Below are 26,952 nucleotides of genomic sequence, written 5' to 3' on the forward strand. Positions count from 1 at the left end.
CCTTTCCTGTGCCTGCCCTCACTGTTAGCATGGAAATGTATGACTCCTACCCTCTGTCCTTTGGTGGAACCCCAAATGTGATCAGGGAGAGCCAGCCTCCTGCCCTCCTTCAGGGAGCTCCTGATGGGAGAGAAGACAGATCCGTGGGTGTTTGTCAGTCTGATAGGTGAGAATAAAAACATTCCTGGGGCTCCCTCAGGGGAGAGAAGAGAATAGATGAGTCGCCCAACCAGGTAGAGAGAGGCTAGTAACTGCAAATTACTTGACAGTGAATTTGACCCAAAGAAGTGAGGGGATAGATGCTAAAAGAATAATTATATTTAGTTTTAAGTAGGACAAGACTCTTCCAGGAAGGAAGTGGAGGTATATAGATTGCTAGACTGGTTAGGACCTATCACTTCGGTCCCTTGCTGCTGCTGCTGCTGCTAAGTCACTTCAGTCGTGTCCAACTCTGTGCGACCCCAAAGACGGCAGCCCACTAGGCTCCTCTGTCCCTGGGATTCTTCAGGCAGGAACACTGGAGTGGGTTGCCATTTCCTTCTCCAGTGCATGAAAGTGAAAAGTGAAAGTGAAGTCACTCAGTTGTGCCCGACTCTTTGCGACCCCGTGGACTGCAGCCTACCAGGCTCCTCTGTCCATGGGATTTTCCAGGCAATAGTACTGGAGTGGGTTGCCATTGCCTTCTCCTTCGGTCCCTTGGTGCATACCAAAACTGTAGTCAGCACCTTAAACAGAGGACCAGAACCTTGGACAGCTCCTGGGTCCTGCTTGAATTCTGGCACACAGGAAGATCTAGGAGGCCTGCCCTTGAATAACTTTCAGTTCACTCCAGTCGCTCAGTCATGTCTGACTCTTTACAACCTCCATGGACTGCAGCACGCTAGGCCTCCCTGTCCATCACCAATTCCCGGAGTTGACTCAAACTCATGTCCGTTGAGTCAGTGATGCCATCCAGCCATCTCATCCTCTGTCGTCCCCTCGTCCCCCTGTCTTCAATCTTTCCCAGCATCAGGGTCTTTTCCAATGAGTCACTTATTTTCATCAGGTGGCCACAGTATTGGAGTTTCAGCTTCAGCATCAGTCCTTCCAGTGAATATTCAGGACTACTTTCTTTTAGGATTGATTGGTTTGATCCCCTTGCAGTCCAAGGAACTTTCTCTTTGTTCCTCTAAAATCTGAATAACTTTGTTCCTCTAAAATTTGGCAGTTTTCCTGTGGTAAGACTGCCCCGTTGACTTGAAGCTGGACCTCTCTCTGGTCTTGAGGACGGACTGGCACTGGAGCAGGGAAGGTGGGCCCTAGGCCCTAGAGTAGACTGGTAAGGGGCAGTGCAACAGAGGTGATGAGAGCTGTATCCTCCTTCTTGGAGGGCAGGCGATGAGGTCACAGAGACCCCATAAGCCCCAGTAAGTGCCCAATCTGTGACAGAGCAAAGGGAGGCTCCAGAAGGACGGCAGGACATGGTCCGAACTCTGAGGAGGTCAGAATCCAGGCAGGAGCACAGTGTGCACTGACAGCATAATGAGGCAATATGGTAGAGCGGAGTTTCGTCAAGAGTGAGTGTTCTCTGACTTGAGATGCTTAAGGATTCAAATGAAGGGAGAGTTCATTGTGCACAGATGAGCAAGGAGGAGTGTGCTGTGGAGGGGCTGTCCTGGTGGGCCAGGGGGCGTAAGGACATTGACTCAACTAGAGCAGAGGAGGGCAGCCTTGCGGGGGGGCACATTAGTGCTCCACAGTCTAGCTGCCCACCAGAATCTACTGTGTGGCCTTGCAAACCCACAGATGCCCAGATTCTGATTTCAGCATTCTGGAGTGAGGCCCAGACACCCAGAGAGTATACCAGCTCCACCAGCAGCAGAGGACAAGGTCACCGTGCCAGAGAGAAATGGAGGAGACTTTCCTGACTTTGCACTTGGAGTTGCTCTTGATCCCCTCCCAGTGTTTTCCCACACCTCACCCTCCAGTGCATAGCAAAGAGGTCAGAGAAGCCTAGAGGATGAAGTGACAGGGCCTAGAGGGGGATCTGGAGTGTTGTTGAAGGGCGAAGGCTCCAGGCTGGGAGGGGCTTGGCAAGCTGGAGGTGGGAGAGACCGCACCCATCTCAGGGTCCTGGGCTCCTCCTCACTCCAGCTCGTGGGCTGGGAGATACAGTCCCCAGCACATCTTGAGTGGTTTTACCGCCCCCTCCGTTCCCTGCCCACAAGCCCATCTGGATCTTTGGATTTTGACAAACCTGTTCTTTCCCCACCCCCACCAACATCTGTGAACTATTTCCCTCATGGAATTTGGAAGGGTTTCTCTCCCCCATTTGTAACAATCTGGCACATCCCATAAACAATCCCCTGCCAGAGCAGGAGGGAGGGATGAAGGGAAGGAAAGAAAAAAAAAGTAGTACATTAAAAAAATTAATTTACCATCTTTAAATGCGGAGTTTGGAGCTACTGTAATGAGCGAGATCCTTCAAAGTGTTCATTCTTTGGCAGTTACTAATGAGGTCATTAAGCAGATAAGTGGAGAGGAGGCTCGGAAATGCTTTTCTCCACTACCTACCCCCAGGTAGCGTCTCTACTCTCCCTTCTTGCCCTCGAGATCATGCTGGAAGCACACAGTGTGGCCTTCACCTAACACCCTGAAGGGGTGGCTCTTGAAATAAGGGCTTTTCATTCTTCCCTGTGTCGCAGTATTTGCTGAGCACTTGCTGTGACCCTGGCATCGTTGCAGAGGGACCTGCCATACAAGTCATACACGTTATGTTCTGCGTAGGGCCCAAACTTTGCCCAAAGAAGAGAGATCTTTTTTCTAGCTGGCATAAGGGCCAGTTCCAGAGCTGGGTAGACCATGAGGACAAGCAAGATAGCTCTCTCTCTGGGGATATAGCGCTGGTGCAAGAGTCAGGTGGAGAGGAAGCAGGCGGTCAAGTGGCTCACCACCACCTTCCCACTGGGCACTCCAGTGTCCACCCTCAGGGAAATAGAGGGATAGGCTTTGTCCTGGACAACCCCAGGTGGGAAGGAGCCTGCATCCTAACCCATCTTTAGCGCACCGCTCTGAGCTGTGCCCTCCCCCAGGGGCCTCTGGCCCAGGACTTTCCCTTGCCCCCCCGACACCCAGAGCTGTTGTTTGAGTGTGACTTTACTGACAGGTTCAGGGGAGGGAGCTCAGACAGGAGGTTTGGGAATTCTTCCTGGTCTGCTGGCCCCAGAGCCTGGCATGGCCAGTTAGCTTGGCTAGCTTGGGCCACCAGGCAGATAAACCTGGCTGGTTTCCTTTCTGTCTCCCTGTGTTCTCCAGCTGGCCTCAAAGGTAATGAGGCTGGATATGTCCCCACCCACCTCCCTGGGCCCCCAAGGCCAGCCCACTCCCACTTTAGTCATCGCTGACCTGCATCACCAAAGGCAGAGTTCACCATTGGTCCATGTGCCATCCAGCCTTTTGCCCACCACGTCTGCAGACACCACAAAGGCAACGGAAGTGAACCGAGCCTGTTCCCCGGTCCAGCTTCCTGGGTTGCTTGCCAAAGTATCAGCCTCTGGTCCTCTGACACTGGGTGGTGGATACCCAGTCATGAAATCAGGTGTGATAAGGCCCTTGGTCTTCTGGTTCCCCGGTGTCTGTGGGCACCATGGGGCAGATCTCATATGCGTGGTTGGTTCTACCACCGGCGTGCCCGGAAATGGACAACCTCTATGCCTTGTGCAAACTCCTGAAGAATGTGGCAGGAGGTTCCTCTATTTGAGCAGGCATGGGTGGCCCAGAGAGAATGGCAGGATGAGGCCTCCATGCTCTTTCAGCCTCTGCCCCCAGTTGCGCTGGGGACTAGGAATAAGTGAGGAGGAGACCACCCTCCTGACGGCCTCTGGCCCCCTTGCCTGCTCTCGAGCAGCCCTTCTCCAGGGCTAGGTCCCTCGGGTGTCTCCCCACCCAGCCCCTCACGGTCGAGCCCTCCTCTGTCGTCTCCTCCCCGCCCTCCCCAGCCTTCTGCGTGAGCCCCCCCAGACCCCAAACCAGTGGCAACCTACATCCCCCAACTAGGGGGAGCAGTCTACCACCCTCCTGAGGGCCCCAGACTGGGAAAAGGCCCCCCTCCTCCCAGCCATTCAGGGAGCCTGCCTCAGATGTCCTGCCCCAGGACAGGGGCCCCGGAGGCTGGGAAGGCAGTGTGGCCACAGCAGCATCTCCGGGGCGTGGCAGGGGTGGAGCTGGTTTGGGCAGGCATTGCTGACCTTTGTCCTTTGGCTCCCCTGCAGCGCAGAGCCCCACAGCCGCGGACCCCCTGCAGCAGGCCTACGCTGGAGTGCAGCAGTATGCAGGTCGTTAGTATCCACGCGTCCCCACGGTGGTCCCCACGGTGGTCCCCGGCTGCGTGCACCTCCCCGTGCCTGGCCATCGCCCCACCCAAGCCTGGGCTTAGCAGTGTAGGGGCTTGGGGGAGTGGGGAGGGACTGACAGGGAGCCGTGGTCCCCCTACCAGGCTGCCTTCCTCTCTGCGGGTGTCCTTTGGTGATCAGGCAGAGCTTGCCTCACCCTAATTCATCCTGGCAGTGATGGGGGTTCAGAACTCCATTTGAGCTGGTGAGCTGGGCTAAGCTTTGGCCTTGCTGTGAAGCGGCATCTCTGAGGCCAGATGTCCTGCCCCCGTGGTGCTGCCAGGGCGGGTCTGTCTAGGGGCACCAAGCCTCCCCCAGCAGCACCACGTGAGACTGGAGCTGGGGGACCACTGACCCAGAAAGCACAGATGCCCGTTTGAAGGAGGAGAAGCAGCTTCCATCCCCCTACTCCCAGCCACACACAGGGAACAGGAGTGGGGCCCGAGTGAGGAGGACAGGGAGGAGGACAGACCGCCAGCAGCAGAAAAAAGGAGAAGCGGGCAGGTGGCCTCGGTTCACTGAGTGGGGAGGTGATGAGATACTGTAGGAAGCCCAAGGCGAGCCGTCAGCCATGCTTCTCTCCTACCTCTGGGCTGGACAACACACACACGCGTGCAAACACACACACACCCCACAGTCATCTCTGCCGCCAGGGTCCTGCTGTCTGGCCCCATCAGGGTCCCTCCTCGTTGCGTTCAGATGAGCTGACAGTGTCTCCCTGGAGGGTAACGGAGCTGCCTGGTACACGGGGGCCCGCATGAGCTGGCTGCCACCTAGAGTCCAAGGGAAGCTCTCTTCCTCACCTGCTGACCCCTCTGAACTCCTTTGGGAGCCAGGCCAGGCTGAGGAGGGTCTAGCCAGTCCTGTGCCTCCTCTGACTCTTTTTCCATTTGAATATAGGAAGCATCAGATTTGTTCAACTAAGTCCTCGGCCCCTGGGGAACCAGCCACTAGCAGGTTCCCAGAGGCCAAGCTCACACCCAGGGTGGCTCCCCACCTCCCCGACTGGTGCCATCTGAGCACTGGTGAGGTTGTGTGAGCCCAAGGCAGCCCGGGCTCAGAGAAGGCGAAACCTGGTGGGTTCCAGGTGGCGTGGGGCCATCCTTTCCATTCTGATGTTTTTGATTATCCGTTATTGTGGATTATCTGCACACGTGGGTTGTCCATTGTTGCAGATTAAACCTGCCTCCCCCAGGCACACACCAGCATGCACACACACATGCACACACATGCACGCACACCAGAACACATAGGCAACTTCTAGACTTCTCTTTGCTGCTTCTCCTTCATATCTGCTAAAAACTGGCTTTATGTTAAAAATGCGTTTTTTTCGCTGGTCTGCTTTGACTGCTCACCACTGAAACTTCTCTCTTTCTTCCTGCCTCTCACTCTGTCTCTCTTCGTGTCACTGTCACCGTCTCTCGCTCTTGCCTCTTCCCTTGGGTCCTCCAGCAGCCGCTTACCCTGCTGCCTATGGTCAGATAAGCCAGGCCTTTCCTCAGCCACCTCCAATGATCCCCCAGCAACAGAGAGAAGGTGAGTCTGCCGGTGGGGCTCCTGCGCCCCTCCCCCTTCTCCCCCCAAAGAGGCTGCTCCCCCAGGCCTTTGGTGGTGGTGTTCTGTTGGCAAGGTGACCACATCTGCATTGTGCCGAGGGTGAGGGGGGTTGCGGGACTGTGAGAGGCGGCGTGGAGGTGCACGTCACAGGCAACTCTGCAAACCCCAGTGGAGGGAAGTCAGGACGGGGGAGGCCTGGACGAGGCAGGGTAAAGGAGTCTCCCCTCCCACAATGGGCGGCCTTTGTCCAGTGGAGAGGAAAGGGAAACATAGGGATGCTCATGGCTGGGGTGGTGAGCAGGAGCGGGGAGACCAGTTCATCTAGGACAGAAGCTGTGCCCTCTCGATGAGCAGGAGAGCCCACCTGGAGCTCCCAGGGCAGGACCCAAGGGTGGGTGAGTGGTTGGGGTGCTTTGGTGTAGGCCTAGCAAAATAAGGGGATCCCAGAAAGCTGCCTCTGAGGCCCTGCTGTGAACAGGGCGGCAAGCCAATGGACCTTAGATGCTGGAACCTCCTAGAGACCCTCAGCGTCCTCCCATTCCAGAGTCTGGAGCCCAGTGGGGACTGGATAACAAGTCCAAGCTCGGGATGCTCACAGAGCCCCGTGTGATGAGATCTTGTCTCCCACCCTATGAAAATGGTCACTCTGCCAGTGAGGCCACCACACCCGCCCCAGTAGCCCGCGTGGCCAGAAAGGACCAGTGGTTTCCAGATTGCTGGCTCGTAGTCCTTGTAGCAGATGGTCCCAGAGATATGGGACGTGAGCTAGTCCTGGAAAGGATCTCAGGGTCTGTTAGTCCAAAGCTTGTGGTCCCGAACAAGCCCCAGAGCCTGGATGGCAAGCAAATCCTTCTAGGTTTGAGTCCTAGCTTGGCCTCTCTTCTCTCAGCTTTGGCGTCCTCACCTGTAGAATGAGGACAGTGGTAATCATTCCCTAGAGAGGTGTGAGGATCACCTAGCTCAAGACTGTCTCCAGACTCCAGCAGTCACCTGCTGATTTCTCACTGTGCATGCCACCCTTCCCTCACCAGTTGGTCACCCCCTCCAAAGTCGTATGTGAGGTGTTATCTCAGTTCAAGTGCATGGGGCAGCTCCCAAGACCTGTGTCACCATCTTCCCAGGGCCCGTGAAGATGCAGGAACCCAGCGGGGTGCACAGCGAGGCCCCCTGCTCACTCCTGCAGCCATGCGCTGCTGCAGCTCCAAGTCACACCTGGGCCCATCGGTGAAGTGGGGGTGGGGGGTAGGGCATCAGCCTGCCTCTGCCAGCGGGTCCCCTCCCTGGGCTGTGGCCCTGCAGCCTGCCCTGCCCTGCTCCCTCCAGTCCATGCCTTCCAGCACCACATCAGTCGGGTCAGAGCCACAAGTGGTGGCGTGCAACTTTGCCCATCCCAGGCCCAGAACTGTGCCCAAGGGCCCTTCCTGCTTTTGTCACCACTGTGACTTCAGGCTGCCCCACCCTCGCCTGTAGTCAGTGCCCCGCATCGCTCTGGCCTGTGGCTCAGAGGTCTCTACGCGTGCGCGCACACACACACACACACACACACACACACACACACACAGCTGCAGATCAGTGCTGCTTGCCCCGACACACATGACAGCCCCTGCCACTGGCCTAAACCCATTCCCTTCATCTGCTCCCTGTCCTGCCCGCTACCTCACACTTCGTACCAGCCCACACATCTAGCTCTGATTCTGCATACCTTCTGTCCACCTCAGAGCAGCCTCAGGCCCTCCCATCCCCATGCCCTGTACCCTAGAGCACACCCTGTGTGGCCAGTCCCCACTCCGGCCTCCCCTCGGGCAGGGGCGCCCCCCACTGTTGTCCCCATCCTCCCTGACTTTGGTACCCTGGGGGAGCAGGGCAGGGGGAGGGGTGAGAGGCGAACCCAGATCTTTAGAGAAGTGTACTGCATACAGGGGCGAGCTCACAGTGCTGGGAGTGGGGTCTTTGGGGAATTCTCTGGGGTCCTGAAGGATGGAGATTTGGAGATGGGGAGATGGGCATCCAAGGCAGGGAGAACAGCAGGAGCGAAGGCAAGGCATGGGTGTTGCCAAGTATGAGGTGAGCCTGGAAATGGAGTGGGATGGAGCCAGAGCAAAGCCATGTCTGGTGTTGCATGAGGTATGAACTGGAAGGCTGTCTTCCTCCAGGGATGCCAGTGGTTAGCCTCTTTCCACATGGTCACCACCACCTGTGTAAATGCCATTGAAATACCAGGACACGCTGGCTGCTGGGCAGGAACCACCTTCCAGCTCCCTTGTCTTTGAGTTGACCCTGAAAACAGATGCCTGAAGCCCCTGAGGCTGTCTGCCCACAGACCGCCTGGGTTGTTGTGCCAAGGGATGTGGTGGGCTCCAGGGCCATCGCTTTCTGTCTCTGGCGCTCCATTTCTCTTTTCTCCGAAGGCTAGGTTGGACCAGATTGGTATCCAAAGCCCTCCCGTTGTGCTATCTGGATGCTCGATAATCTGGGAATTAGGGAATGCACTGAGGGCTCCATGGTAGCCTGAGAATGACAATGTGTAGGCCCACTGTTGGGGATGAGGGGGCAGGGGGCTAGCCTGGGACTGGGAGAGCTGGCCCTATGGGGCTCAGCCACACACCACGCTGAGGGGACTGAGTGCAGAGGCTCTGCCCTTGAGGCTCCTCGTCTCTTTTAAGGAGAACAGAAATAACCATACCAAGCAGCTTGCAGGACTTGAGCTTGTAGGGAGGCCCCCAAGTTCAAGGTGGGTGTCAGCATGCAGGGAGAGCAGAGTAGGAGTATGGGGAAGGCAAGTACTCCTGCCCTCTAGAAAGCGCCCCCTTCTGGCTGGAGAGAAATCTTCCCAGACCTGCTGGAGAAAGAGCCTCAGTACTGCCCAGAATATGGGCTGTGGGAGCCCCAGGGCTGTCGGCACTCACGTCTAGCTGGGGACCGTCAAAGGACACATCCACAGAGTATGAACCAGTGAAAACATGCCATGGTTGGAGGGGACGGGAAGTGGGTGTGGAGGGGAGGAAGGGCAACCAGGGCTTGGGGAATTCTGCACCGGGCCCCCTGGCAGTGGGTGAGGGAGCTTGCTTGCGGCCGTTCTGAAAGCGCCGTTCAGGGAGGGGAGGCCAGAGAGTGGGGATGGGCAGATGGTTTGGGGCAGGGACCAGGGCCGAGGAGGTCATTGGTTCAGAGGGAGGCTTTGGTGGTCAGAGGACTCTTAGCTATCAGCTGTGACCCTCAAGGGCACAGAAATAGATGGAAGATGTAAAAATAGAAGTCAGAAGTATGTCAGAAGTAGTTAAGCTTCCCAGGTGGCTCAGTGGTAAAGAATCAACCTGCAATTCAGCAGACATGGGTTCCATCCCTGGGTCAGGAAGATACCCTGGAGTAAGAAATGGCAACCCACTCCAGTATTCTTGCCTCGAGAATCCCATGGACAGAGAAGCCTGGTGGGCTACAGTCTATGGAATCACAAAGAGTCAGACATGACTTAGCAACTGAACACACACACACAGTTTAAAAGGTCAAGTTTTCTGTGGCACACTCTATTTTAGATGCAAGAAGAAGAGGAAGTAGCTTGGAGAGAGTTCTCATTCAAAGAGCTAAAACTCAACCTTTTGGTCATTTAAAAAGAAACATATAAACTGAGCTGTAACCGAGCTGTAACACTCCTCCGTCTGTCGCTTCAAATTTTTGCTGTGGTGAGACAGAAACGAGGAAATTACATACTCCCCCGTCAAATTCATATTAATTTTGAAAGAAACTGCCAATGTGCTTTAATTTTCATAAAAAATAAATTTATTTTAAAAGAAACATGTAAATCTTCAGCTATGTGGATATTTCAATGAGGATTCAGGATTTCTGGGGCACTGAGATTTATGATAAGGAAGTGGAGAGAGGAGGACACAGACCATGGAGACAGACAGCCTGGGTCTGGGTTCATATCCTGGCCCCATCACTACTAGCTATGCGACTTGGTAGGTGACTTAACCTCTCTGGCCTCAGCTTTCTTCACTGTAAAGTGGGGATGACAGTAGCCTCAAGGCAGCTGTAAGGATTAAGTGAATCAACATTTACATGAAGTGTGCAGAGCATTCTGGCATGCAGTTAGCGCTACAGAAGTGGCAGGGCTCTCACTGTTGAAATGGGGAGAGTTTTATATGATGAAGCTGGCCTATGGGAATCCCATCATGAAGCCTTTGTATGAAGTCCTTTCTGCTCACCTGGCTTGCTGGAGCAGGTGGGATAAATGTTGGTTTCCACCTTCAAGATTAGGATGGACTTTAAGTTCAGGGCAGTGGAGGGTAAGGCCTTTGGGGATCAAATGGGAAAGAGTGGCTGCAGGCCAGGACAGAGGATGGGGATTCCAGGCCCCAGAGTCCTGCCTTTGGCCGGGGGAAAATGGGGAGTGAGGCTTGCAGAGACAGGGCTGCCCCAGCACTTCCCTCCATCCTCCCCTGGCTGGGGGTGGCGGGGGGGAGGGCTGGGCAGGTCTCCCTACCCAGTGCCTCTCCTCAGTATCTCTCCGCCAAGACTAATCAGGCGTATTCACCCCATTCGCTGGTTGCCTCCACCCCTTGAGCCCTGGAGTTGCCAGGCGCCCTGTGATGTGAAAAAGACCGCTGAGGCACAGAGAGTTTCAGAGACTTGCTCGAGGGCAGAGGGGAGACCAGAGCTCAGACCCGGGGCTCAGCAGCTCCCCACTCTTTCACGGCCACTTTTGGACCTTGGATGAGACCCCCCTCCTAACCTCGCCCCTAACCCTCCCTGCTGCCGCTGCCTAACTCGCTCACCTCTCCTCTGTCTCTCTCTTCCCCCACCCCGCCATCCCTCCTCCCCTGACCCCCCCCCCCCCCCACCGCAGGGCCCGAGGGCTGTAACCTGTTCATCTACCATCTGCCCCAGGAGTTTGGGGACGCTGAGCTGATGCAGATGTTCCTCCCTTTCGGTAATGTCATCTCCTCGAAAGTGTTTGTGGATCGGGCGACTAACCAAAGTAAATGCTTTGGTGGGTAAAGATAACAAACCAACTTCACCTAGGACAGGGTGGTGCTCGCACCAATTTACCGGTGTCCAACTGCTTTTAACCTGCTCCTTCACATCGCCGCCGCCCCCCACTCCCAAGTGCTCCTGTGTCCAGCCTCCAGCCTCCATCTCTCACCCTCTTCTCTCTTCTGTTCTTTGGTTTCTTGGCTTTCCCTGCCCACTCCCATCCAGTCTCCTAGCCACCACCCCTAGTCCACGAGAGAGCTTCCGCTCCCAGCCCCAAAGCTCAATTCCCACCAACAGAGAAGGGAAAGGACCCATCTTGGGCAGGAGGAGGAGGGGCATGGAGCAGAGCCTCACAACAGCCATTCTCCCAGCACCCCTCTCCTCTCAAGGCTACAGTGGCCCTGGGGGTCAAAGCTGAGCATGATCCTTGGAGTGAGGGGTTCACCCAACTGAAGTCCCTACCCCACTGGCCCCTTGGCCTCTGTCCATCTTTCTGTCCTGCTCCTGCCTCCTTCTCTTTCTACCCTGCTCTTTGCTCCTCTCTTGCCATCCAATGCACCTTTCTCCCCGAACCCCCACCCCTCAGGCCACCAGAGCGAAACTGTCAAGGAATGAGGAAGAGGAAACTGGTCCCTGCCCTCAGGAAGCCTCAGGTCTGAGCTTAGATGAAAATCATGTCTATTCAATGGCAGTGAGATCTGCCAGGCACCAACTAATGAAGGAATGAGAAAGGCAGGTGGATGCAAGCAGACAGAAGGGGAGGGAATTCCAAGCATGGGGAAATAGAATGGATGAGTGTATGGGGGCTGGGATGAGGAGAGTCAAAGACTCGTGAATGAGGAAGCTGGAGGCTTTGGGGAGAAAGGAAGGTTCAGGGGAGACCAGCTATGAGGGCAAGTCTGTGCTGGGGAGGGGTTCAGTCATTCAGGTGAAGGTGCTTCATATGGTACCATAGGCAGTGGAAGATGGGGGAGTAGTGGGATGAAGATACCTTTGGGAAATTCTTCTGGACGGAGTGTTAGATGGGAGATGAAAGACTTGGGAGGGTCCAGGAGTATGGATGTCAGATAAAACACAAGATTCCCAGTTAAATTGGCATTTCAGATAAATAACAGATACATTTTTAGTTATACGTATGTCCCAAATGGGTCTTCCCTGGTGACTCAGAAGGTGAAGAATCTGCCTGCAAGGTGGCAGACCCAAGTTCAACCCCTGGGCTGGGAAGAGCCCCTGGAGAGGGGAATGGTAACCCACTCTAATATTCTTGCCTGGAGAATTCCATGGACAGAGGAACCTAGTGGGCTACCGTCCATGGGGTCGCAGAGTCGGACACGACTGAGTGACTAACACACACACGTCCCAAATATCATGTACAATGTGTCCCATGCAATATTGGAGACATACTAAAAAAGTATTTATTGCTTATCTGAAATTCCAGTTCAGCTGGGCTTCCTGAGTTTCAGTTTGCTTCTTCAGACCTCCTGGAAACCCACGTCACCCCCACACCTCTCCTTTCCACTCCTCCTCGGCCCTTTTCCCACCTCTTCTGCCTCCATGAGAGCTGCTTTCTCAGGTCTGATCTACTCCTGAGTCCCCCAGAATTGAGTCTGGTCCCCAGACCGGACACATGGAATCAGAGCTGAGTCAGCCCAGCACCTCCAGGTTGACCCCCAGATTCAGGGGCTGTGAGGCCGGAACCTGGGTCCCCTCTTGGGGATGGGGGAGGGGGAAAGGTACAAAAGTGCAGAAGTGCTGGAAAGCACATGTTAAGGAGATTCCAGTTTGGAGACCAGCTCTCCAGGTCCATGAAGGGCTTCAGGGTGGAAATGATGTTCCCCAAGGCAGTCAAGATCTTTGCAGTGTTCCTTCCCCTCTGGCAGCTGCCACTTAAAATCTGTGGTACTTCAGAGGCATTGAGTTGCCCAGCAGCTCATTTCTCTGGGGGATGGGAGAACAAGGCCAAAGGAAAAGATTGGGGTGTACCCCTCAACTGTTTGGTGTTTCTTTTGATGAATTACGGTTACGTGTGTAAAAACAGCAGACTGGAGATCAGCTGCGTTTGGTCTCTAAGTAAGCCTCGATGTCCGATAAGTCAGAAGAAGACTGCAAAGAGCCCAGACTGTGCTGGGTATCCAGGCTGGAGCAGGCCCAGCCTTTCCCTCTAGCATCTATGCTGTGCCGCTCCCTCCAGTCAACGCCAGATTATCCTTGCCATTAGCTCATTCAAGTTCTCCAGCAAAGAGAAGTCTACTTTTGCTGGAAGTCCTCCCCCGTATACCTCTGCTCTGGTTCTTTCTCTCTTCCTGAACAAACATCTAGCACTGAACATCCACCAGCCTTGAGAAGGGCCAGGATCCCGCCCAGCTGGCCGGCCCAGTGGCTCCTCCTTCAGTCTCTTGGGTTCCCTCCCTGGCTTTGGCAGCCCAACCTGTGCATCTCCCTGGCACGCGCTCATGGGCAAGCTTACTCTCTGGATCTCAGTGTCTGCGTTGGTGGGATGGGGATTTTGGCGGTCAGCTCTCAGTGATGCTGTGAAGGTTACACAAGACATTCCATGTGAGGGACCGGGTCAGAGTGGACCTTCAGGAGGTGCGAGGGCCCCTTTTATTCCCCCCAAAGGGCTGTGTTGCTCCACATGTAGTCCTCTGTGAAAATGAACTGCTCAGAGTCTTCCCTTGCTCTTTATACCCACAAACAGAATCTTTTGGAGGCCTTCGTGAGCAGCACAAATGGTTTTTATGTTGGAGGAGGGGCTGGAGGGCCGCCAGGAGGGCATCCTACCTGCACAGCCTTCACGGTCTGGGAGGCAGGCGCCTTCTCAGGAGCCAATTGAATGGGGCAGGGAGCTCTGGGAGAAGGGATACAGCCCTGGAAACCAGGTACATGGGAGATGGTGCCCAGAGCCTTGCTGAGGGGGCCAGCAGGAAGATGCTCCCTGCCCTGACTGCTAGCCAGTTAAGAAAGGTCAGGAAGAAAAGTTCCTTGAGCCTGGAACCCTTCTCAACCCCCAGGCTTCCAGTACTCAACCTGAGGCGGGGCTTCTTGCCTCCTCCCGGAACTTCTCTCCCTCCTTTTACACCTTTGTCCTACACAGCATCTCCAGCCCTTTTTATCTTTGTCCCATCTCTTTCCCACTTTGCTCATACTTGGGTTTTTTTTTTTTTTTTTTTGGTGGTGGGGTGGCAGCTGTCACCAAGAGTTAGGCTATCTTGTCCTGGTAGGGAGGGAGGCTTTTAGCTTGCCTAAAAAGAGAGCGATGTAACAGATGCACCATTCACACATTTGAAAACTGCTCTGCTGACAGCTTGACTGTAGTTTTGTGGGGAAGGGATGGGCCAGGAGGGCATGAGAGGGGGAGGTGGAAAAATGACTCACATTGATTTCCAACTATGGATAATCCAAAATCCTTCCTGTGTATTTAGGTTTATGCTAAGTCGCTTCAGTCGTGTCTGACTCTGTGCGACCCCATAGACGGCAGCCCACCAGGCTCCCCCGTCCCTGGGATTCTCCAGGCAAGAACACTGGAGTGGGTTGCCATTTCCTTCTCCAATGTATGAAAGTGAAAAGTGAAAGTGAAGTCGCTCAGTCGTGTCCGACTCTTCGCGACCCCATGGACTGCAGCCCACCAGGCTCCTCTGTCCATGGGATTTTCCAGGCAAGAGTACTGACTGGAGTGGGGTGCCATTGCCTTCTCCGATTTAGGTGTACAGATGTATACAGATGTTGGATATGTTGCCTTGGGCCCAGCTGTGACCAGTCTCATCTGAGTTCACATGCTAGCCCTCTTTGAGTACACTCACATGTACCTGCACACATCCCTCCCCCGTCTTTGATGATGCATGGTTGCAAGAGAAAATGTTTAGAAATGCAGAAGGGAGAGAGAGAAAAGAGGCCAGAAGAGGTAGTGTCCGGGTGGAGGTAAAGGGGAGAAAGGGTCACCACATGGGGAGTGAGGGAGGGGTCTCAGGCAGGACCACGGGACCACAGATAGTTAACCAAGAAACAGCTTTCTACCTCCCCGGGGTCTGTACATCTATCCCTTATATATCTAACGGCCATTTGGGGACAAACGCCCCAAATGAGGCACATTTGCAGCATGGCCAGGAAACTTTGCCAAGCGTAGTTTCATATTTGCAGGATCTAAGTCCATTTTACCAGAGAAACGGCCTCCAAAGTCAAATAAATTCCAGGAAATACGAGGTTTGAAAAAAAACCCATAAAGAAGAGAGAAGCTGGGGTGGGAGGGGGATGTTTTTGTTTGTTAATGTGCCAGGAACTGTTCCAGAGTGACCTGGCTGCAAACCTACTTGACCACAGAAGGTCCTTTCTCAAGGAGCACCGTTTGAGCCGTTTTGGGAAATGCTGACGTAGTGTAGTCTATAAATAGGAGATGCATTCTAAGTTCCAAAAGGGGTCAACTTTGGGAACCTAATCCAGTCCCACCTGGGAACTGCTTGCTTCAGGTGACTGGGAGCCATGGATGGTTCTATATCCTTGTCCTGGGATGTTGGGAGGAGTGAACGTGTGACAAGCACTTCTGCAGCCTTGTAGTACACGGAGAAGGCTCTCAGCGAACTTTCGCTAATAGTGTCAATTTGTGCTATTACTGTTACACCACTATCAGTGCTATGAGAGGTTCACAGGGGACGCGTCAGCGGGCGCGTGCTTAGTCCAGGGCAAGAGCCGCTGCTCCCAGGAGGGAGTCGTGCTAACATAAAAGGGTGGCGCGGACGGCCTCTGGGAGCGAGGTGGCGTTTCACGCGAGCCAGTGCGGACTGAGCCGGGTGGCCACCCGGAGCCTGGCTGGGGGCGGAGCGGGGCTCGGCCTGGACGGAGCGGGCGGACGGGCGCCGGGGACCCCGCCTCGGCCCCGGCCCGCGGCCGGCGGCGCTCGCCAGGGGGCGGCCGGGATCGGCGGCGGCGACGTTCGCTCCGGGGCGCCTCCCCTCCCTCCCCTCGCACTCCTCTCTCTCCCCAGGCCGGCCCCCCGTGCCCTCCCGCTGCCAGGCCCCCTCCTGTCAGGGAGGACAGTGTCCAATAAACTCCTCCGCCCGCAGGTGTGTCCGCCCTCTCCCACCGCAGGCGGGGGCTGAGGTGCCGGGGCCGGCCGGGGTGGGGGAGAGGGCGCCCGGGACAGCGGCGCCGCCGAGAGACGAGGCGGAGCGGGGACGGCCCGCCCGGGCCCGCGCGGGTCGGTAGCCGGGAGCCTCCTCAGCGCGACCCCGGAGGAGGCCGCGCGCACGAGGGCTGTGGGGGAGGGGTGCGAGCCCGACCAGGGGGCGTGGCCACGAGGGGCGGAGCCTCGAGCCCCGCCCCGCCCGGAGGCTCGGCGGGACTGGGCGGGGACTCCGCCCCCGCCCCGCCCCCCGGCTCCCGCCCTTCACCCCCTCCCCGCCCCGCCCCCTCCCGGCCGGGGCGGCCCCGTGGAAACCCAGGCCCTCGTCCCTCGTGTCTCGCTAGGCTTCGTGAGCTTCGACAACCCGGCCAGCGCGCAGACCGCCATCCAGGCCATGAACGGATTCCAGATCGGCATGAAGAGGCTCAAGGTGCAGCTGAAGAGGCCCAAAGACGCCAATCGCCCGTACTGAGCGCCGGCGGGAGCGTCCCCCGGGGGAGACCAGGACTCGCACAGGTAACCGGGATCGGCCGGGGCGCGGGGACGGGGGAGGTTGGGGAGGTTGATACCGGACGGACCCGCCGCCTCCTCTGGCCTTTGTTGCCTGGACCCTCGTTGTGCCTTGGACCCGCTGCGCCCGGCTCGACCTGCTCCCAGGGGGCAGGCGCAGAGCTGTGGTCATCCCCGGCAGAAATGGGTATGGCCATCCCCCTGCTGCAGAGCCAAGAGGGGGCAGGAGGGAGGGAACTGCTTTGAGAAGGTCTACACTGGCAATCTTGTTTGCCAGAAATCCTGGGGTGAGCCGATGACAAGCTCAGGGCTAGGAGAGTTTGGGTGGCATAGGCTTTGTGGTGGGGAGCTATAGACATGTGCTGGGGCCTTCTGTCAGACTCCCTGGCTCTCCACTCTCCAGCTCTGGGGGCCTGTCAACGCTTGACTGCCTCACCCCTCCAGTTAACCACAGCTCAGTCTGGAGAGGAGGGAACAGGACTTTTCAAAGAGAACTTTACCAAAAAAAAACCCAAAAAACAGGAGGGGACAGAGGCTGAGGAGGGTGACTGTATGTACGGGACTGGGGCCCCTTACCCTGCCCACTTCCCAGAGCCCGTGATGAGTGGACAGGTGTCACTTTTCCCAGCTCTCTGAGTCCTGCCTTAAAGCTGGAGGCACCATCAGCCCACTCCTCCTCCAGGCCACATACTGCCCTGGATGAAGCAGCTTCCTGGGGTGGAGTTGGGGCGGGGGAGAGGTGGGAGATGTGCCTGGTCATCAAGAGTTCACCCCCAGCCTGGCTTCCCCCACTGCGGTGCCCTCCTGCCATCCCAGCTTGTTCCCGGGCCAGGGCCAGGCTGCCAGCCCTCTGCCGCTTCCACAGTTCTGTGGGTCAGCTACTGTTAGGCGCTCAGCATGAGTGATACTGATCAGAATGCTTGTCCTTAGCAAGGCAGACAGACATCAAACAAGGACATACAATCAAAGAGTAAATTGTATAGGGTGTTGAAGTGGTTGGTTACAGTTAAATCAGGTAGTCAGGGTAGGCCTTGCTGAGAAAGTGACATTTGAGCAGAGATCTGAAGAAGGGAAGACAGCGATCCATGCCAGGGTCTAGAGGAGTGTGGTGTACAGGCTCCAAGGTGAGAGCAAGGTGGTGTGTGCAAGGACCCGCAGTAGGCAGAGATGATGGAGAGCTGTGGCAGGCTGGGGGCCAGGGGGAGTAGAAAAGGAGATCCCAGAGGTGAGGAGGGCCACCTCGTGTAGGAACCCAGTCCGCTGCGTGGACTTCGGCCTCTCCGCCGAAATGAAGGGCTAAGGGAGCCACTGGAGAGCTCTGAGGGGCACAGGGCTGTGGGTGACTTGCATTTCAGTAGGACCGCTGGCTGCTGTATTGATAGACTGTGGGGCCACAAGCAGAGGTCAAGTGCCTGGACCGCTCAGTCCAGGGGCATAGCAGTCACTCAAGGTGCTGTGAAGGAGCTGGTTGCTGTTCGGAAGGAATTCAAGGGGGTGTGAGAGAAAGAGGGTTAGGATGGCGCTTGGATTTCTGGCCAGAGTGACTGCAAGAGCAGAGTAGTTGTGACCTGAGGTGGGGAGGGCTCGCGAGAAAGGTGAGCCAGGTGACAGTTACACCTCCCAATGAAGGGTCAGAGTCTGGAGTCTGGGAGGGAGAGCTCCAGTTTCCCAGCCTCCTCCCAGATCCCCGCACTGCCAGTAGGGCCCCTTTTGTCCACTTGGGAGCAGCCATACTCACCTTCTCTCCAAGAGATTTTCTTGAGCCTCTATTCACAGCAAGGCTGTTAAAGCGAAGTCTGCCTCCCTTGCTTCCTGACTTCCCGCCCCTGCCCATCTCTGGTCTGCATGAAATGCGCATGAGCACACATAGACACACACACACACACACAAATGGGCATGCTTGCACTCACGCACACACATCCATTCAGAGTGTGGGCAGTTTCTGTGCTCAGTTCCGAGATAGAGAGATACATGGTCACCATCCTGCCCGCGTGGAGCTTCGAGCTCTGTGGCAGCCAGCAGATGGTGCAGAGGGCACGTTTCCAGAGGAGGGAGGGACAGTGCAGTGGAAGTGACATGGTGCACTTTTTCTTCAATAGGTTAACTCTGCCGTCAGGGCATGACCTGGGTCAAGGTGCTTCCCCTCTTGGGCTTGCATTTCCCCATAATGAAACCCAGGTGCTGGAGCCATCACAGGCGTTTCCAGGTGGCATGCTGGGGAGTCATGCCCTGCGATTCTGTGGCTCCCTCGACAGTAGCCTGTCTTAGCCTTGTAGACCTTGACGCAAGTAAGACCCAAGAAAGGAGAGGACATCGAGGTCAGAGCAAGGGGTGAGAGAGGCAGATTTGTTGTTTGGGACAGAAGGTAAGAAGTAGGCCCGCAGGGTAGAACCAGTTAGCAGTCGTAATTGTGGCACGGACTTAAGAGAAGTAGTTTAAAAAGCAGAGTGGTTCTTCCACCAGGGAACACAAAAGCCGGAAAAGATGAGAACCGCAGGTTTTCACACTGTGCTTACCATGCGCGAGGCATTGTTCTTGTAGGTGGCAACTCTGGAGACATAACTGTGTACTTGACGCTGCCTATAAGGTAGGCAGTGTTGTCTTTCCCATTTTGCAGTTGGAGCACACACAGATTAAGTCACTTGAGTGGTTGAGTCATAAATTGGGGGGAGGGGCTGCTTAAGGAGAATAATAAACGCCCCTGTATTCTCGCCCCACTCTCTCTTATCCCAGAGTCTTCTGACTACCAGAGAGGACACGTCATGACATCTCCCTCCTCTGGGGTCAGCCATCTGACTACCCCTTCACTAGGCAGTCTCCTACAAACACTGTGATGTCACATAATCCTTATGCTTCCCTGGTGGCTCAGTGGTGAGGAATCTGCCTGCCAATGCGGGAGACGTGGGTTTGATCCCTGAGTCAGGAAGATCCCCTGGAGGAGGATATGGCAACCCACTCCATAATTCTTGCTTGGGGACTCTCATGGCCAGAGGAGCCCTGGAGGATTATAGTCCATGGGTCGCAAAAGGGTGGACGCAACTCAGTGATCAAACAACAACACATAACTCCTACATTCAAGTTGACCTTTTGGTTGCAATCACAGGATTTTAACAAATGGTGCATTCAGGCTTTCCCAGCCCAAGGCTGTTAGAGGCTGTAACAGAAGGCAGGTGCCAGCTAAGGGCCAGACTTGGGGACTGCAGTGGGAAGAGGCTGCCAGCAAGGGAGGGAAGAAACAGCTATAAAAGCAGCTTAAAGCTGCATGATTTTACAGACCGACAGGGGATGTTTACAGATGATGAGTTCCAGTTACTCAGAAGGACAGAGCTCACCTGAGCAGGGGCTCAGGGGGCATAGCTAGGTGTGAAGAGGCCCAGGGAGGGGGATCTCAGAGCCAGTGGTGAAGACAGAAGGCTTAGAGGTGGCCAAATCAGAACTAGAGTGAGGGGGGTCTGGGGAAACAGAGGGGCCCTGGGAGGGCAGTTCTTGGCAGGGAAGTGTGGTTGGGCTCTGGTTCCCTGAAACGAGGCCTGGGTAGGATGCAGTCTGTGCCTCCTGATAGGTGAGTTCCTGGCATCCTTGCAGCCCCTGCCCTTTATCTTGTGCAAAGATGGGAGTTTCTCCAAGAAATCTTTACTGGAAAGCTTAAGAGGAAGGAAACAGGCAGAAGCATGAACGTGATCAGGTCCAGGCAGACACCCAAGTCCCTTGTCCCACCTTGGAGCATGCTGGGCTTGAGCTGAGGGCAGGTGCCTGGCTGTGCAGTTCTGCAGGGGGAGAGCTGAGGGGGAGAACGTGCTGAGTGGCAGGTCTGACTCCCTGGGAGCCCTGTGTCTCTGGACCCTGGGAGCCCCGTGTCTCTGGACCCTGGGCTTGGATCTGAGTGTGCTTTTGCACAGCGTCTGCTCCAAGCTTTGCAGGCACAGGTGCCTCGGGACAGACCTGCCTGGTGCTGGGCTGTGGTTTTAGGCCTGAGCCTTCTCCGGCTGGAGGCCAGCTGTGTTTAGAACCTGGCATCTAAATTGGCTCAACTTGGCCATAACTTCCTCACCCAGGTCATGGGGGTTGGTGCTTCCCAGGCCTGATTCCAGTTCCCCACGCTGGTCAGTGACCCTGCTGCCACGTCTAGGGCTGGGTCTGGAAAGACTCTTCCAGAGGGTGGCCAGGCAGGGGTCAGGGTGGGCATAGGGGCCACTGTTCTCACGTGAAGGGAGTGGCCAGCCGGCAGAACCCGGGGGAGCCTCTTTAGGCTAAGTATGAGAGTGTGTTTGCGTGCTGGGGCTAAGTGTGTGTGAGAAAGTTCCCTCAACACAGCTCTGGGCAGGGGCTGTGTGGAATCCCCAGCATTGGCCAGAGCCAGGCCCTGAAGGGAGGCTGGAGGAAAGCTGGCAGCCAGCAAAGGAGCCCAGTGGCGCGGGGAGGAGTGGGCGTCCCAGGACTGGGTGGGAGGGTCCCTGGGACTCCCTTAGTTACACTTGCATGGCTGACACCTAGTGCCCTCTGTGCCACGTGGCTTGTGGGATCTTAGTTCCCCTGCCAGGGATTGAGCCTGGGCCCTGAGCAGTGAAAACTCAGAGTCCAAACCACTGGACAGCTAGGGAGGCCCCCCGCCCGTGCCCCTCAGCTCTGAGGCCTCTTCTCCCGCCCCACGGGCCTGCCAGTTGGCTCTCGTGGGTGGTGGGTCTGTGGGTTTTCCTTGTGGAGGGGCTGGGGCTGCAGGCGGGCCTTGGTGGGCCCTGGTGTCGGGGAGGGCATCTGCTGCAGGAAGAGCCGGGCGGCAGGCAGGGCCGGGCTCTGTGCAGGCAGAGACGCCGGGGCTCCTCAGAGAAGGCAGAGCCGGGGGCCAGATTTAGGCTTAGAATCATCACCTCTCAGCTATGTTGCATCTTATCTGCAGCAGTCACAGTCTCAGGCTTCCCTTCCACACGGCCTGAGGGAAAACCCAAAGCTGAGAGCAGGAGCCGCTGCAGGTAGAAGCCGGGGACATTGGAGCCCAGCCTGGTGCATTGGCTTGGCACAGGCAGGGGTGCTGCAGGGGACCAGGGGCTGGGGAGCGAGCTCAGGGGTAACCAGGAGGAGGGGGTGGGACTAGGGACCCCCAGGGCCCTGGGTGGGGGCAGAGGACCCCAAATGGTGAATGAAGCATGTTCAGCACAACTCACATTGGAATAACTGGATGGTGCTTCCGAGAGGGAGATCTCAGCCTGCACCAGTTAGGGCTCCATCAGTAAAGAAGACAGTGAGAAGGGTCAGTCTAGAAAGCTGTATGTGGCGGGGATGTAGGGTGTGAAGGAGCCGAGAACTGGGAGGGGGGGGTAGGGGGAAGCAGAGGACCCGGCAGGGAGCCAGGCCCGTAGCTGCCCCTCTCCGGTGGACTGTCCTTTTCCCTTTGACCTACCCTCCAGGGCACCCTAGCCTCCCCCGTGACCCTTTCTGAGTCAGAGCTTTGACACCTCCCAAAGGCTTCACGTGCCAGGACCCCGCCTCACTTTGGGCCCCCCTGGGAGCAAAGCAGAGTGAATAAGGAAGCCGTGAAACAGGAAATCAGCCGTGCCAGGGCGTGTTTGTAGAGTTCCGAGAACACTGCCATGATGGACTCTAAATCTCACAACTGAGAGTGCTCGTTTTCTGAAGGTTCTGAGGTCCGAGGGCCGAGGCTGGGCGGCAGGGGGCAGGCCCGAGGCCTCCCGCAGCCTCCCGGCGCTCTTAGCGGGGACGCCCTTCCCTGGGGACGGTGGCCACCGCGGGCCCTGGACAGGGTGGGAGGCCGGGTTGTGGGTGTGGACCGTCCCGGGCAGCCGAGTGTTTCCTGGATGGACCCCCGGACACAGCAGTCGCCTTAGGCAGCCTCTGACCCACCCGGCAATTGGGAGCCAGCTATAGCCAGGAAGGCTGGGGAGGCGAGGCACGCTCGGCCCCTGGGGGAGAGAGAAAGAACCAAGGAGGGGGTCAAAGCAGAGAGCGTGTCCCCCTGACCTGCTCGCCGGCCAAGGTGGTCTGAGGGGCTGTTTTCTTTTTTTCTGGCCCCCTCGCCACACTGCCCACGCCCTCCCTCCTGTTACCCGGAGCATGACGGATGCCCGTAGCGGCCCTGCGTGAGGCTCTGCTGTTCACAGTGTATCACCTGTCTGCATCAACAACCGTGTGTGCGTGTGCGTGCGTGCGTGTGCGTGTGTGTGTTGACGTGCCCATGTCGTTCGTCTGCCGCTTCCTCCATCCTTTTGGGTTTTTTTCCGTTCTCTTATGATTTGACTGCTGTTCTCTCATCCGAGCTTTTAGATTGATGCTGTGGTCTGGTGCTGTATAAATATTTTTCCTTTTAATTTTGTTTTAACTTCTTCCTTGCCCGTCTTCACCCTCAACCTGACTCTCCCTGCCCCCCCTTCCGCCCCGCCCCCCACAATCCCCGACCCCTCCCCCTTCCTCCTCCCCCTCCCCCTCTTACCCACACTCTTGTCCTCTCTCTCTTTCTCTCTCTCTCTCTCTACATATATAAATATATATATAAATCTTTTCTTCTTTTGTCATTCAATCAAATTCCAACAACCCAACCAGGGCCAGTCAAATCCACCACAGTCTCGCGCTGAGCTAGGAATAAAGTTCACGTAATCACATGAGAGTGGAGAAAACAGTCCCCCATCCGTAAGTTCAAATCAACTCAAAGTTCACAGTGTGACATGATGGCGTCATGTAACAAGGCTAAGAATCGGTTGCATGACAATTGCCGTCAAGTTTCGTGGAGGTGCTGTGATTGGAGCGTTTCTCTTGGATGTTGTATCCGTTGATGGTTGGCCAGTCATGATCACACGTGCATTTTCCTGACTTTTGTGCTGCCACAACCTTTTTTGCTGTGCTCATTTTCGTTTCGTTCTTGGTGCTTGCAGTGGTTTTACTTTCTGTTGTTTGGTTTTTCTTGTTCAGCGTTTTTTATGCTTCTCTAGATGTCACATAGAGAAAAAAAAAAGAACAAAAAAATAGTAAAAATAAAGATGAATTCCCGAATTATCGGACATGGGATCATTTAACTGTGCAAACCATTATTTTTTTTTCTTAAAAATAAGGAAAACACCTTAAAAGTATCTATGCGTGGTTGATTTACTTGCACTTGAAAATATTGTGATTTTATTTTTTTCTAGAAATTTGGGGGCCTTTTTCAATTGACACTTTCCTAGGTCTGGTCTTTTTCAAGTTAGGCTATTTTAAATCTCACTTCAAAAGGAAAAACAAAAACAAAATCTCTACAGTAACAGAATGATAAAAAAAAAAATTCTAAACCAAAAAACTAGAGCTCAAAGCCCGAGGCCTCTGAGAGAGAGCCCGGTCGCAATTGTAAGGTTTGTATTCTAGCTACTTCTGCTAAATTAAATGTGGGGAGGGGAGGTGGGGGACCTGGGGCTTGGGGAGGGGTTTTTGGTTGGTTTTAAAAAACAATACTGACAAAAGCAAAATGCACTTTTTTGTTTACAACTGAAAAAGGGTCCTTGACAAGTGTTTTTTAATTTTATTATTATTTTATTTGGTGTTGTAATTGTTTAGATTGCTGTGTACGGTTTGCTGTTTGTTGAATCAACAGTGTGAAAAACCTGCCAGCATGGATTGATATACGCATGACGTTGTCCCCTCAACTGGGGGCTTTGCAGTTCTAACTCTCTTGATGTAACCAGTCACCCCCATGTATAAGTGGAAGCTGCTTGCTAGAATGGAGACGAGTCTCATTTGTTAATTCACAATGGTTAAGCATTCTCCTTCTGATTCTAGTCAGATCATGATTTTTATTTCTTTGAAATGCAAAACAAAACACCAAAAAGCCACCATTCAAAACAAAATCGAGAACTGTCTGAGTTAATTTAACTGATAATTAAATCGGTTCTAACTTCTTTTAGGTTCTCCCATCCACTTCCTCAAAGTGCTGAATTTCCTCTAAATTCCCTGGCATGTATGAGAAAAACATTACGTGTGTGTGTGTGTATCTATGCATATACATACACACATATCCATGTATACCCACATATGTGCAGGTGAATATATTCTACACATATATCCAGATATACATATATATACATAGCCTCGCAAATAGTTACTGACCTTGGAAAAGAGGCGGTTTGCTTGGAAACTGGGCCAGGGTTCTACAAAATTCACGTCACGGACCGTGGGGAGGTGCGGGCTGGGCTGCTAGATTTCTGCCATCTTGTTTGCTAGGCTTCTGTATACATATTGTATCTGGGCTAGATCCCTCAGAGGTCAGTTTAATGATGAAGTCATACCCCACAGTCACAAATTCTTCCCGTAGATCTAGCCATCCCCCAATCCAGAACTCTAAAGGAACCCAAATCAAAAACCGTCTCCTCTGCTACAGCCATCACCTATAGCCTTCCCAGTGGTTTCTTACTCTGAATACGAGTCAATTTCTTTTGTTACGTATCATGATCATGACTAATTCTCATACTGGTCTCTTCCCTCCCTCCCGCCATCCCCCCCAGAGCTCCCACCCTAACCCCCCTGAGGCAGGTTCCTTTTGGTGTTTGGATGTATTTTGCATTTCCTCTCTTGGCTTAATCAGCCCCGATTTTCTTCATTTTAGGGCAGGATGCTGAACGGGCTACATTAAAAAACAAACCTCTCTCTATATATATTTATAAATGAGAACTGTTGGATGACACCTTTGACATATCAGCCAATATCAATCAAGCTGAAGACTCCAGACACTCTCTGTGACTGTCACATTTCTTCAAGGAAAGTATAGCGTCTATGGAGTTCAGAGGGCACGTGTTTGGGGGAAAAATATATATATGACAAAGGGAAGAAGAAGATGAAGAAAAATGAGAAGAAAAAAACAAAACAAAAAAAGGCAACTTTCAAACAAAATAACTTGAGACAAGGTGGGGAGACTGCAGGGCTGGGAACTGGGAAGGGCCGCTGCTTCCCGATCCCCGGGGCTTTTCCAGCCCGTGGGCGCCTGAGGCAGGCTGGGGCAAGCGGTGTGGCTGGCGGGGCCTGGTCCCCAGGGGGGCGGCTGGGACGTCGCCACTGAGCATCTCTATCTGTCATTCCTTTAGCTATTTAGGGACCAAAGGACCAAACTTTTTATTGCAGATGTGTAGCTCTAGGTCAAATAGAGGGGGAATGGAGGAGAACCTCCTTTCTGCCTCACGGCTGTTCTTGAAACAGCTTAGAGCGATTCTATGAAAAAATGTAATTAAAAACAAAACAAAACAAAAAAAAAAAACAAAAAAAAACAAAAAAAATTAAAAAAAGGAAAAATAATGCTTCAGTGCTTTTAAAACAGCAAGATAATAGTTCTTTGATACTTTGAGAGGCGCTTTGATCACCCTCATTCAAGTCTATGACTCTTTCCTATGGTTTTCTGTATTATATGTCTGGATGGAGCTGTTAAGATGAACAAATCGGTGGATATTTGGGGAAAGCAACAAAATACGAAAACTCATTAACTGTGAAGTGTGAGAAAACGAGGGGAACAAAGGGGGCTGACAAGGCAAGATAATTGTTGTGAAAAGTCTGTAAATGCTTCTAACTTCCCCCCCCTCTTAAAATCATAATAGTTGTACAGAATTTTAAAAAGGAGAAGTTTAAAATACCTATATAATAGAAGAAAAATTAGAGGAAAGCAAAAAAGAAAAAAAAAAGAAAAAAAAAAAACCTATAGAAGTTAGCGTTATTGCTAAAATCCCAGATGTTGTAGGACTGTACTTTTGTAGAGTTTAGACTGAGCATCAATCCCTTCTCCCCGCGAGTGCTGTTGGACGCCGTTGACCCCGAGGGCCAGGCCGGACCCGCCCAGAACCGTGGGCCTCGGGCTGCCCACCACCGGTGGAGGCCGCGCCGCTGGCAGGAAGGCCCGCCGCCGCCGCCCTCGCCTCGCTTCGCTCCGGGAGCTGCGCGCGCTCGCCCGCTCCGCGCAAACCCTGGACACCTCCGCTTCACTCGCCTTCCATGCTTGCTCCAGAGACTTTCCGGGCAAGGGAGACCTGGGAACTTTCATCTTAAAACAACTAAACAACACACACACACACAAAAACCTTAACAAGAGAGAGAAAAAAAAAAAAACAATCTTTGAAGAATTTCTGAAACTGTTTACAAGGAATTTTGAAAAACAGGGATGTTTAAATGATGCCGGCTCTGTTTTTCTGTAAATAAATTTGCATATTTTGTAGGACTTTTAATTGTAATGATAGAGAAAAAAACAAGGAAAACTATTTAATGAAAGCACGATATTTATCTTTGGTAAATGACTTTAGAGCAGTTAAAAAAGACATTGCTTAAAAAAACTCAGAATCAGAAAAAAAACACTGAATTATTTAAGAACACATATATTTTAAAGTATAACATATTTATTATAATTTATTTGCACCGTTGGGAAGACTTGCTTTGACCTTCTGCCTTGACACCCTCTTCACTGACCTCTGGTTC

General features: G+C 54.1%; 1 protein-coding gene across 13 annotated transcripts in view; it reads left to right on the forward strand.

The window, feature by feature from the left end:
* Positions 1-25,586, forward strand: part of CELF4 (CUGBP Elav-like family member 4) — a 313,764-nt gene extending 288,178 nt beyond the window's left edge. For 5 of the 13 annotated variants that reach the window (XM_068993786.1, XM_068993787.1, XM_068993791.1 and 2 more), the window contains exons 9-14: positions 4,251-4,316; positions 5,823-5,906; positions 10,771-10,854; positions 15,877-15,955; positions 16,359-16,530; positions 25,106-25,586. In XM_068993786.1, coding sequence (XP_068849887.1) covers positions 4,251-4,316; positions 5,823-5,906; positions 10,771-10,854; positions 15,877-15,955; positions 16,359-16,530; positions 25,106-25,132 — 512 coding nt within the window. In that variant the 3' untranslated portion in view covers positions 25,133-25,586. Of the gene's footprint in view, positions 1-4,250; positions 4,317-5,822; positions 5,907-10,770; positions 10,855-15,876; positions 15,956-16,358; positions 16,531-23,079; positions 23,134-25,105 lie in introns of those variants that run through there. The other 8 variants (XM_068993788.1, XM_068993795.1, XM_068993796.1 and 5 more) reach the window with 4 other exon arrangements.
* The last annotated feature ends 1,366 nt before the right edge of the window (positions 25,587-26,952 follow it).

This window comes from Capricornis sumatraensis, chromosome 21 (assembly GCF_032405125.1).
Source record: "Capricornis sumatraensis isolate serow.1 chromosome 21, serow.2, whole genome shotgun sequence".
Classification (NCBI taxonomy): Eukaryota; Metazoa; Chordata; class Mammalia; order Artiodactyla; family Bovidae; genus Capricornis; species Capricornis sumatraensis.